Source organism: Mercenaria mercenaria, chromosome 6, assembly GCF_021730395.1.
Source record: "Mercenaria mercenaria strain notata chromosome 6, MADL_Memer_1, whole genome shotgun sequence".
Taxonomy (NCBI): domain Eukaryota; kingdom Metazoa; phylum Mollusca; class Bivalvia; order Venerida; family Veneridae; genus Mercenaria; species Mercenaria mercenaria.
The window spans coordinates 83748168-83761571 of NC_069366.1; the positions used below are offsets into that span (position 1 = coordinate 83748168).

At 35.0% G+C, this 13404-nt stretch overlaps 1 protein-coding gene across 1 annotated transcript; it reads left to right on the forward strand.

Moving 5' to 3' along the window:
• Positions 1-4164: 4164 nt before the first annotated feature.
• LOC123548366 (putative tyrosinase-like protein tyr-3) lies at positions 4165-10594 on the forward strand. Its single transcript, XM_053546504.1, has 5 exons — positions 4165-5951; positions 6469-6708; positions 7030-7185; positions 7474-7577; positions 8579-10594. The coding sequence occupies exons 1-5, from the start codon at positions 5940-5942 to the stop codon at positions 9573-9575; spliced, it is 1509 nt and encodes a 502-aa protein (XP_053402479.1). The 5' UTR covers positions 4165-5939; the 3' UTR covers positions 9576-10594.
• The last annotated feature ends 2810 nt before the right edge of the window (positions 10595-13404 follow it).

A 13404-nucleotide genomic window follows, 5' to 3' on the forward strand; every position in this document is an offset into this window, starting at 1 on the left:
AAATTGAAAATGACTCTCGACAGGAAATCCCTTGAAACGATATATACTTCTTTTGTTCGCCCTAATTTAGAGTATGCCGACGTTATCTGGAATAACTGTACAGCTTTTGAAAAGGATCAGTTAGACAAGATTCAGAATGAATGTGCGCGGATTGTGACAGGAGCAACTAGACTAGTATCCCTAGAAAATCTCCAACGCGAAACCCATTGAAAATCACTTGAAAACAGGAGAAGAGACCACAGATTGATTTTATTTTATAAAATGAAAAAAGGACTGACCCCGGAGTATCTAAAACAGTTGATTCCTCCGTCAGCAGGAGCTTCAACCCAATACAATCTTCGCAATCCTGATTTTATAAGACCGGTATACTGGCGCACTTCACAGTACTTCAATTCATTCTTACTTGCTACTATACGTGATTGGAACAATTTGTCCACAAGAACCCGAAATGCGCCAACTTTGACTAGCTTCAAAAATCTTATAAAAAATAACGTTAACAAAACTCCAAAATTCTATTACACTGGCAATAGAAGAGCCCAGGTCCTTCACGCAAGACTTCGGATGAAGTGCAGTAGCTTGAATTATCACTTGTTTCTACGTAATATTGTTGAATCCCCTCTCTGTCAGTGCGGTGAAGTAGAAAACAGTCACCACTTCTTATTTGTATGTAGAGCTTATGACAACTGTCGCACCTCACTTCTGGCGCGTCTTGTCCCTATCACTAGAAATATTTGTGAAACTACCCTGGTCTTTGGTGACGACTCTTTATCTGATGAAGGTAACATAGAACTATTTGCTGCTGTCCAGAAGTATATTCTTGACAGTGGAAGGTTCACTAATAATTAACATTGACTTCCATTGTGACATGTGCTGTAATATCTTGATAACACCTGACATCCTTCTACGTTTTAACTGGTTCATCTGCAGGTGGATTATTTCTATTTTCATTATTTTTCACTTATTTACATTTATTGATTTATTCTTTTCTTTCTCTACACATTTTTTTCTTATAACTATCACGATTTGAAATTCTTTACTTCTCTTACTAGCACTTAACTTAATTGTGACTTCTGAAATATGTATGAACAGGCTGATAATATTTTGTCTTTTTCTTGGTAACTATAGGAATAAAAGAACTTTGTATGATGTTAAGTGACTACGATTTTCTTACTAGCACTTAACTTATTTGTGACTTCTAAAATATGTACGAACAGGCTGTCAATATTTTGTTTTGTTCTTGGGATTTATAGGAATAAAGCCTTATATGTTAAGTGTCTACGTTTTTCAGAAACATCTCTTATCGTATATTTTCTTCTAAAATTGGATGTATTGCACAAGAAATATTATTCTGTTTTGTAATTTAAGCCATGTTTTTGGTGTATATCTTATAATAGAAGATTGACCTTATAAGTACAATGTGCTTTCGTCAATATTCTTTGCATTGCAAAATGGTTACTGTACTATTGTTATTTGTGAAATTCATGCAATAAATATGTTTAAACTAAACAAGACAGTTCTCTGAGTATGATAATTTCTACAGTTAAAGAAAAAATGATTGGCGTCTTCGTTTTGATGACCACATTCACATGAAGAATTGTTGCGTAAATGATTGTTAAGAAGATCAGCATTCAGGTTACTACAGCCGTTGCGTAAGCGTGCGTGATATACAGAAAATTTTCGGTCACCAATACAAAAATATTTAGGAACTATATCTGATTTGTATTTCGCTTTCAATCTGGTTTTGAAAATACTCAATGAGTCTGAGTTTTTAATATCTATTTCAAGATTATTCCATAGAGAAGTAGCAGATGGAATAAAAGATGAATTATATATCTGGGTGCGGCGGGCTAATGTCACGTAGTCATTGCTATTACGAAGTCGGTATGAGTTTGATTCGGATACAGTTCCAGGAAATAAATCAGCAAGATAATCTGGAAGCTTTCCTTGTCTTGCTTTGTATACAGTAGTTAGTTTTTGAATAATACGTCTGTCTTTTAATGAAACCCAGCCTATTTCTGTTATTAATTTTTCAATGGAGACAGATCGGGTTACATCACTTACACTTACACTTACAACAAGCCAGCCTTCCAAGACTTAGAAAGTGAGTTGAGATCAAGGCAACTTTAAAAAGGTTAATTTCGTTTGATATGCTGTCAACAAAATATAATTTGAATACCCATTTTCTCTCTGGGCTCATCTCGACTCAGAGATAAAAAATCATATGTGAAAATGTCTGTGCAATTAAAAAGGATTTTATGATAGAGAGATTTATTTTAAAAGGACTCCAACTACCGCCTTTCACAGACTTCCATAAGTTTTCAATTTTATACATGCCGCATGAATGTATGGTAGCCAAGTGCACTACTTATACTGAAAAATAAACGTTTTCCCCAAAGAATGTTAGAAGAGAATTTTTGAGAATTTATGTATTGTTCCATAATGCTTTAAGGACAAATGATAGAATTTTCATCCTAGAAATTCCAACTAACCAAAAAATGGAACCAAATATAAATTCGGCATTATTAGGCGGATTGTTTCGGCGTAGCCGTACAATATCACTCTTGACCTATATTTTTGAGCAATCGGAGCACAGAATGGGTCTGTGTTGAAAAGAGAAAGTGTTAAATAACAATATTCCAGAAGACAAATATTTCATAGTGGATATTTGTTAGTTTTGGTACCAATAACTGAAAAGATTTCTTTAAATTTCAAAGTTTTTAATAATTTATCGTCACAAGAGAAATGGAAAGTAAGCTTCTTCCCCCGTTGTGTACCACGCTGACAAGAAACGGAATGTTCCGAACCCAATCGGAACACCTCGAATGTCTTCAAAAGCTTGCCGGAGACCGTCAAATAATTATGATTGTTTTAAATGTCAATTCTTATAGCAAATTGTAGTCCGACTTTAATTATACGGCAGTATATAGCACAAAAATAAAATTCTCCATATCAATCTTGACCTATATTTTTCATGGAACGTAGCTTTCCCTGTTGGATACCTCTACGCCGTTTATCTTTTTTAAAGATATTTATTGTTTAAACTGAATTCAAATAACAAGTGCTATCGGAAGGACTCCGTATATAATATGACTGCCTTTGAATACGCGTTTGTTTATTGTAGGATCTGAAAAAAGGTCTTCAACGATTTGGTACAACGTAGACCACAGGCTGATAATTAAATAAAATATTTCCATTTACACGCATCTCTATAATGCGGCTTCAGATACGTAGTGGACAGAAACCTTCACTTACGTTCAGTCATGGCAGAATGTTATTCTATTTAAATCATATATATACACAAGTAATCCTCCTGTAATAGACCGGAAACAAATGTGATGATGGTATGATGGTAGCAAAACAAGTTTTGTTTTGTTTTGTTGTTGTTATGATAACTCCACCAAGGACTCTATTCCTAGATAAACTGGCTTCCTGCATGGAACAGACTGATTTCTGTACAAGCAACATGCCACGCTGCATCATTAAGGAGCTTCTATATTAACAAAAATCATAAGGCAGGGCATTTCATTTTTTATCACTAAAATTTTAATCCATGTAGAATATGGCTTTACATCTGCTTACATTCATATACAGCTCTTTTACTACTGTTCTCCATATAAAACTCCTCAATGAAGTATTATTTAAGAACACGATACGCCTCCGCGAGGAATAATATTCTGAGGGTGCCATATATGGCGTGACACAACACGAGCGACAATTCGAAAATTCAAAATAAAAAGGGTATATAAGAAAGCGGTAGGAAACATACAATAAAAATGTCATGTCTTGTTATGCTAAAAATATTGCATTCAACATTGTGTAATATCATGCAGATTTTGTTTTGTGTAAACTTTTTCCTGTCATTCTTGAAAGTCATATAACCAAACGTAAGTATGGAAGGAAAAAATGTATGTGAGGTTGGTACTGCTATGTTTATTTTATGGTAAAGGATAAACGCATTTATAAAACAAAATAGAGCAGAAGTCCAACGGGGTAATTCTAGAATGAGGGGGTGGGGAGGGGGGCGGAGGCGGGGTTATGTTTTATCACGTCAGGTGTCAGTCAGATGGGGGTTGGTATTAAGAAATAATACGGAGAAACACAAGTAATAGAAAGAGTCATAATAATGTAAATATATTTTTACTTTCAGGTTGGGAGTATAAACGGATGTGGTTGGGGTACAAATAGAAAAGATGTGTATGAGTGATAAGTTGAAAATAGGGGAGGAGATGAATGTTGTTTGTGTTGGAAATACTAAGAACCAATGTTGTATAACGTAAGAAAAGTGAGAGGAGAAAAAAATGACACAACAGTTTAGGGATAGGGCAGAAGTTAATTCCAGTTAGATTTGATATGTGGTGTCCCTAATACAAAATGTGTCTTACCTATCACTAACGCCAGTCCATATGAAGTTTCAAACTGTAAAGGGCAATAATTTGAATTCACAGGCAAATACACAAAATTGCAATAAGTTTACAATATCAAGCCAAAGCGACCTGGACTTTAAATGTAACTTACCTTTAACTAAAAGGCGTCTGCCCTTTACCAAGGCTAATCCCCATGTGGTATTTCAAATGATATGCTCAGTAGTTGAGAAGATATAGTGAAACTTAGGACTGAGAGATAAAGCCTTAATTTGAAAGCCCTGGCAAGTGCAAAGGCCTTCCTTATTCTTCGAAATGACAAACTTAAAAGTAAAAGTAAAAAGGTTATAAAACTACTTTACAGGTTATTGCCTTTAACATATAAACTACAAAATAAACCTCTACAAACTTTTCTAACTTGAACACTTCATAGGCTACAAGTTTTGTTTTTGCAAAGATATCTTGGTGGCTGTTATAAAATGGTGCACATCTAGAATCATATTTCACAATGGCAGAGTGTTCAGTTGATTGTACAACACTGCTTACAATGATGAAGAGGGTGTTTTAACTTATATCCACTACAAGTGCCTTGATATGGAATTGTTTATTTGGATTCTATGCAAACATACTTAGAACATGTAGCAACACTTAAGAAATGAGCAGTGTTCGGATTTAGGTGCAAGAAATTTCACGAAAATTCTCCCAGAGATGTTCATTTAAACTTTTGATAAAAAGTTCCTTCACAGATATAGTTATTTCAACTCTGCCCAATGGTCAGATTTAAGATGTTATTGCCTTTTTCAAATATCAAATATTTGAGCATCTTGTTTTGATTGTTGTTGGGTCTGTCATACCGACACATATTGAATCACATGGTGATTTATAATAGTGAGGGAAGCTGAAGCTGCCCATTTGGACATTTATTCAAGCACAGACGGGCACCTTGACTGAACTAGCGACATTCCAAATCTCATCTGGATGGCTATCTCACGTAACAGAATTCTACTGTCCAATTAGAATTGCTTTTTACTCGAATCTGTGAAGATATCGAGTATTTAAGATATTTTAACCACATCCAATGCCTCAATACCGCCCACAGCTTTTACTTAGGAATCAGATTGGATACAATGTCATCTTGCTAAAGGTAACATATATTTTATATTTTGTCATTCATTGTTTTTTAACCTTGACATTTTGCTCAATACATGTTTTAATCGGTTAAGATAAACAAGCGGACCTTTATGTTTTGCCTATTGTTGTGTATAATCACAATTAAAAGTAAATAAAATGATAAAATACAATGTCAACAAAAAACATACTATGTTAAATGACATGTTCATCTGACAGATAATTGAAAAGTTACATGTGCAGGCTTGTTAAACATGCGAAAAGTTTTGATGACCACCTTCTGTGTATGTTTTACGCTTAGGTGCTTTTTACGGCGTAACCACAACCGGGACTCCTTTTTGTTAACATCTTTCAACAATTTTAAAGACTGCTATTACATTTTTCCGTAACTGCGTATTGTATTTATAACCAGTATTCGCGATGAAATAGCATTTGTGTGAAACTTCATATATGGCGATAAAGGTTTGTCCTTTTTTATTAATAAAATTAATATGATAAATGTTTATCAAATATATCATATTGTACTGTGTATATTGTCAACATAATGATAGTACAGCAGGGCTCTTTTTCATTGAGGTTTGATTGATTAATTGCTGTCAAGTTTAGGCGTGTTTCAACTTTGGTAGTGAAAGAAGACGCATGGTTACTTTTCATAAATCTTTTTTTAGGCAAAGGTGGGCAGCTATATAGACCTAACGACCGAAAGCCAGCTGGTTGTCTTCCCAGCTACAAAACCGTGGACGTTTTCCCAATAAAGACATTACTGGTTATTGTACCAGGACTGCACATACACGCTTTCGTGTGGTTGATTTATTTGAAATAATAAAAGTTTATTGAAATAAGCTGATTATTGATGGAAACCAAAGGCTGAATAAAGATAATTTATCGTCTACAACAATATTATGTTTGCAAACATAATATATAATATATTTTGAGTTTCACTATATTTACTCGTGGTTCATTTAATTTTTTATTACAGACTGTAGGGTTTGCTATATTGTATCACATTTTAGTGATTACACAAGTGCAGACCTTAGAAACTGACTTGTCTAAAGAGATTCCACGGTGCCTACAGACTGTCGGAAACTCGAGCAAAATCACCGACACCGATATTATCCACTGTGTGCAACAGTTCATGTGGCAAACCGGAAATGTAGTGTGGAGTCAATTCAATATTACAAAGAAGGAAGAACAGTTTATAAATTCACTGATTGGAACAGTAATATTATATACTTATATCATTTATGAATATTTTTACTTTTACATATATTATACAATTTAGCTGAATCATTGTCGCAAGTATACAGGATAGTCAATTTCTTGGATACTATATTTATATTACCGACAAATAAGAATGTTAAACTGGTAACCGTTTGTTAGAAAAGATAAAAAGTTTCATGAATTTAGAAGCTTACAGCTGAGTCGTTAAGATATTATTCTGATAATAACTACAAGTAATACCAACGTATTTTATTGAATGGAGTAAGCAATCTTAACATCTTGAATTATATTTTAACAAAAATGTTTTATTCACTGACAGGCGCATGAAAGGAAAAAGCGTCAAGTTGGTGCTACCGAAAACATCAATAGTCAGAATAATTTTCCACGAAATGGTTTCCGAATTAGACGAGAATACAGGACACTGTCTGACCGGGAAAGATCTGATTTTCATTCTGCTGTGAACAAGATGAAAATGGTAATGTTGAATTATTTGAGCAACATTTTTGATATTTTTCAGAAGTGTCCACTGTAGATGGTAATTAAACTAAACTTTACAACCCCTGACCCTGGTCAAACAACGTTTATGAATATCATTTGCATAGCCAGCCTGAGTAATCTTATGTTTGTTATGGTTTTGAATTCCGAAATCATTTAATTTACACATATTGAAGTTCAAAATGGATCATTCATGTTTGAAAAACATGTAATGTCATTATATAACTTAAAACATGGTTTATATTAATACGGTTTTTCTGTCATCTAGTCGGGGCAATACGACATATTTTCCAATCTTCACAGAGGAACAGTTGTGTATTCAGGACATGGTGGACCAAACTTTCTTGGTTGGCACAGAGTATATTTGGTTTTGTAAGTACAATGGTCAACAATTCGTGTTACCGACTTGGCAGAGTCTCCCAACTCAGAAATGACATACTATACAATTCTCCTTAACACTGATTTTAAACACTATTGAAGTTAATTAATAAAATACGAAAATTGTAATATACATGTAGCATTCATTTTAATTGAGTACTTGACATATAATGGGATTATTGAAAATAGATACAATGTGAACCTTTACTATTAATTTAGCTATTCTTTTGCTTGGTTGCATTCTCTGCTTCCGAAGGATCTTCTTATAGATTGTATAATGTATTTTGTTGTTGATTGACCCTTCATAATTAATCTGACTACTCTAGTTTAACTTCAAGATGGTTAACTCATACATCCTATACAGAACGGAAGGATGGGTTTGACTCTTGCTTTATTCTTGCCAGTGCATGTCCTCAAAAATTGTGCTTTTGGTGCTAAGACTTCTTATAAGTTATTGAGTGCATTGGTGTTACACCGTACTGAAAGCCCCGTATCGATCCAGAGATTGTGCTTCTGCCTCTAACCTTAACGGAGGATATTTTTTTAAGTTGGGTCGCTACGTAAACTGGTTTGTGCAAGTGTGAGGTTGCCTGCAAAACGAGTTTAACAGTTTCATTCTTTTTACAGTTAAATACAAACCGTTCAATGGCGATGACCCTGTTTCATCTAGCTTTTAATCTGTACCATTGTGTGTGTTGTGTTTGTCGTTTTCTTTGTTCTAGGTGCTACCTCCTTCCCTCTTAATATTGAGTGTATACTAATAATGCATTTCTTTTAATATGTGTCTCTCTTCGTGTTTATGAAAAACCTGACAATAAGGGCTTTCACGGAACTCACTACTAACACTTTAACTGCGTATGAATCAAAATAATATATCACAGATCATTAAAATTATTCATAGTTTACAATGTTGCCAACTTTTTTTCGGATCCTGAATTTAAATGACTTCATACAATAACAAGTAATTATGGAATATTTTAATTGCTTACTTTTAGGTTTGAAGAAGCACTGCGTCGGATAAATCCAACATTGTCATTACCATACTGGGATTCCACACTTGACTTTGACATGAATAACCCGGTGGACTCTATTATTTGGTCATCGCCGTTCCTTGGTAACGGGGATGGATTTGTTACCTCTGGTCCATTTAGAAATTGGATGACCGCTGTTGGACGACTGACTCGAAATATCGGCACCGCTAGCAGACTCCTATCAAAAGAATCAATACGTCCTATCTTGAGTTCATGTCGGACTAGGGATATCTCGGAACCAACAGCACAGCCAAGGTTCAGCTTAGAGTATTTGCAGGGTGGCCCACATGTCTGGGTAGGTGGTCAAATGTCTGGTTTAAACACAGCAGCTTCTGATCCAGCCTTCTTCCTCCATCACGCTTTCGTAGATCTTATCTGGGAGATGTTTAGAAGTCGACAAGAACGATATTGCGGCACTAATCCGGCCGCAGACTATCCAAGTACTACGGGACTACATGCAGCCGAGAGAACAATAGATGGCATGTCTTCGTACCGGAACATAGACGGCTATAGTAGTTACTGGACACGTTTTGTATACAGGTACGCACCTGTTCCTACTTGTTCCACATTCAGACCCTTTTGCGGAAGTCCATACTTACGCTGTAATGTGGCACGACAACGATGCGTGTCGGTTGCTCGAACAGGACGGGCTGATGGAGCAGGAACAAATCTGGCATCAATTGCACGTGCTCGCGCTGAAGAGTCTACCATCAACATTGGACCTCGTTTCAGAGCACCTCCATCAGAAATAAGAACGCAAGATGCCCAGATTAGATTGTCACGTTTAGGATTTTCAGGCTCTAACATGGCATTTGCTTCAGGTAACCCTAGTTCGTTCGCTTCAGCATTGCGGGCACGTGCACAGGAAGCAACAATTAATGTAGGTCCGCGTTTTGCGGCACCGCCACCAGAACCTCGAACACAGGACGCACAGTTGGGAATGTCCCGAGGAAGGTTTTAAAGGACTTGCATTTAAATCATGACAAGCAATAACTTGAAATGTAGTTATGTGTTTAGTTTCAATGTACATTTCAAGGATGCTAACTTGACAATTTTATACTGATCGAAACTTCTAACGCTCATCGCTACTGTTAGCAATATTTTTCATAATATTCAAAATCCATTATTCCATTATTGCCACTTCTCACACATTTCGAGAAGTATTTTATTGATAATATATACAAAATTTTACAAAATCAAATAATGTTATGATATTATTTTATGTATTTTATGACCTCCGCCTAACCTTTAAACGTCAAAAGACACATAGATCTTAATGTCTAGAATTTACAACCTAGTGAATTTCGTCATCATGACAAAACGAACTAACTTTTTTATTCTGTCGTATCTTTGATACAAATTTTAATGCAGTTTGAAATTTGATCATATGTCATTGAAAAGGCAATTATTAGATCTTTGTGTCCTTGAAAAGACCTTCGCTCATTGAATAATCTGTCTTTTTGCGAATGTTAATGAATTGGTAGAAGTCGTAAATGAATGAAATGATATTCTTGCACAATTCGATTTTGTTGAAATCTTTAAAAAGACATAAATTTGTCTAACTGTCTGAGAATTTTCATAAATGTACTATTAATATTATGAAATTTTTTCCAAAACTATCGAAGGGCGTTAGAAGATAGTATTTCATAATCTGGGGGAAATAGATTTATATGTTTGAACAGGTGGTAAGAACGCTTATTGACAGGACTAGGGGGCGTGGGCAGTGTTGCATTTTCCATTACTGCTCATGAACAGACTCAATCAAACCGAGTCTGCAATTTTCACTGTTTGCTTTGTTTTCGGTGCTTCCGAGGGATCTACTTTTCAGATTTTATTGGTTTAAGATCTTTTAAGTCGTCATTTAAGATACATGCATCACACCTTTAAATGGTAACCACGGCTTTAATTAGTGACGACTATCAGATACGCAGCTGAACAATGAGCTGTGGTAAATTAGACAATAAAGCACAATAAGGCCTTGGTCGTTTTCATTCTTTAATGCTCATTGAAATGTTTTGATTATAAATATGATAAACTTTATTTATCTGAGTAGTACTGAACTCGTCATGCGGCAATTTGACATCATGATTGACGTCATAATGCGCTTATACCGGTTCGCGCGTCAACTGTTGTTTTGGGCAGAAAATACATAACTTGACCTTTTTCTTTGTTAAACTGGCAATCAAATAGAGCCATGTTTGAACTCCATTTCAGACGTACTTTAAATTACGTCCATTTAAGACGGTGTTGCCACCCACGGAAAGCATGCATTGTAATGCAACATTTGAACGTTCCATGTTCTAAGTGCTACCATGGTTTTAAGGAATTTATTATTCGTTTTGAACTTTATTGTTTCATTCATATCATTCCGACGATTGTTTTTACATTTCTGTATGAATTTATAGCTGTAAAAGACCTGTATTTTTGTTCAAAATTACAGTCATGATTATTTCAAATTGACACCTGTAGATTTCATTATCAACATTGATTTTACAGTTGTAGATTTTAATTTACAGCTGTCAAATGACTGTAAAACAGTTCGAATTATGCAAATGAGATACAGCTGTAAAAAATATTCCCGCTGTAAAATGAAAAAGTTACAGCTGTAAAAATGAAAAAGTTACAGCTGTAAAAATGAAATAATTACAGCTGTAAAATTCCTCAAAGTTACAGCTGTAGAAATATTACAGATGCAGAAAAAGAAGACAAAATTCAAGAGTAGGATAGTCAACGTAGATACTGTGCATCAGATCTTGTTTTCTTTCTTTGTCATGAAAACATATGACAATTTTGTAATTATTTCACTTTAACTCATCAGCTTCAAATATAGTGTCAATAGTTAATGCATGTACATACATATGTCCTTTTATAACTATATTAAATAATAATACAGTTGCACTTACTCAGTAATGGTTAAAATTCCAGTATTTTAGAAAATGTGGTTTCTTTGTGAACTTCAGTTATATCCCGCCAAATTTAATTAAAGATGGCTCACAGTACTCATGTTTCCCTCCAAAAAAGTTACAGCTGTAATTTTGAAGCATGAACATTTTACAGCTGTAACTTTCAACTGTATTTTTTACAGCTGTATTTTTTGAGAACTGCATGTTTCAATTGTATTTCTGGTCATTTTCCACTTACAGGTCTTTTACAGCTGTAATTTCAAAATACAGTTCATTAACAGACATTTCACAGCTGTAAAACAGTTCCTTTTTTCGTACAGGTAGTTGGAAAACACAGTTGCCAACAGATTAGGAAAAGCATAACATGTCATAATTATACATTACCCGACTTGACAAAACAAACTTGCGTCCAATGGGGCATGAAAATTGCACTGCGCATGTGCAATATTTTGTTTACATTTGGGGTATCAAGTGGGGTAAAAATAAAACACTTTAAATCCCGGCGAATGCAGACGACATGAAATAATATCGTTTTCATGAATTACTCCAAAAATATTAATTATGAAGTTCAAGAAACTTTATAATTTGCTAGAAACAAAACGATTTTCTTTTACAAATCAAATGTCATGGAGAGCTCTCGCCATTTTTGCTATCCAAGGGAGACAACGAGTACAATTACTACATAACAGTATCTTGCACGGTAGATTCCTTGTGTCTTGAATTTTGAAGCGGTATTTTGTGATGATCTATCTATCTATCTTATTACCTGAGAATACTAATTAATTCACCGTGAAATATTTGTCCGGGAACTGGTTCTCTTAGTATGAAAAAGTAACACCTTTTATGCCCTAATTTAAGCCCTCCAGTAAAGACATATTTTACGCCACTGAGTAATGTTAGCTGTATTTTCGAATGTAGCAAGAGCTGGAGTTTTTGTAAGGTAAGTTTCATCAGTGTAAGATAATATAAAATATATTGACGGATAAAAAACATCTAATTCTGTCCGGAAACTGGTTCCTAGCCAGTATATGTTTTTGTAGACTTTAGTAAACATTTTTTTCAATATTGATGTATCAAATGTGTGTGTGTGTGGGGCGGGGGAGGGGGTGCGTGTGTGCGTGCGTGTGTGTGCGTGCGTGTGTGTGTGTCTTTTTTTTTGTGTGTGATTGTTTATGCGTGCGTGCGTGCGTGTGTGTGTGGGTGTGTGGGTGTGTGTGTGTGTGTGTGTGTTCGGGTTTAACGTCTTTTTCAACAATATTTCAGTCATATAAACGACGGTGTCTACTTGTAGCAGTGAGCACAATGCCCAACTTTATAGTGCTGCCTCACCGGAATATCACACCATAGACACGTGACATATGATATCCCACACAGTCACATTATACTGACACCGGGCTGACCAGTCCTAGCACTATCCTCTTAATGCTGAATCAAATGACTTTGGAGCAAATATACAGGTATATAATTATTGGAAGAATTGCTATTTTTACATAAATCACTAGTGAAAAAGTCTACGAGATGGTCAGTAGCCTGGCAAAACTGAATAACCAACGTTGCTCTTGAAATGAAACTTACGAAGCAATAATGAGCCACGTTTTTTTGTTGTTGTTGTTGTTTTTTTTTGTGTGAAACATACCGAATACTCTTGTGTACTTTTCACTCGCGTTAGATTTCAACAAATTTAATTATGAACCGGTCCGGAGTTACCTGCCCATGATTCAGACATTTTGTAATATTCTAGCACCAATCATAATAACTCCGATAAAACCTTGGTCTGACTGTATTGAGAATCACGTGCTCTTGATTTGATTTTATCGCACATCTACTATACATATCATTGCTTCACCAAAGTTGACTTTTAAGTGCATGTGTATCTGTATATGATTT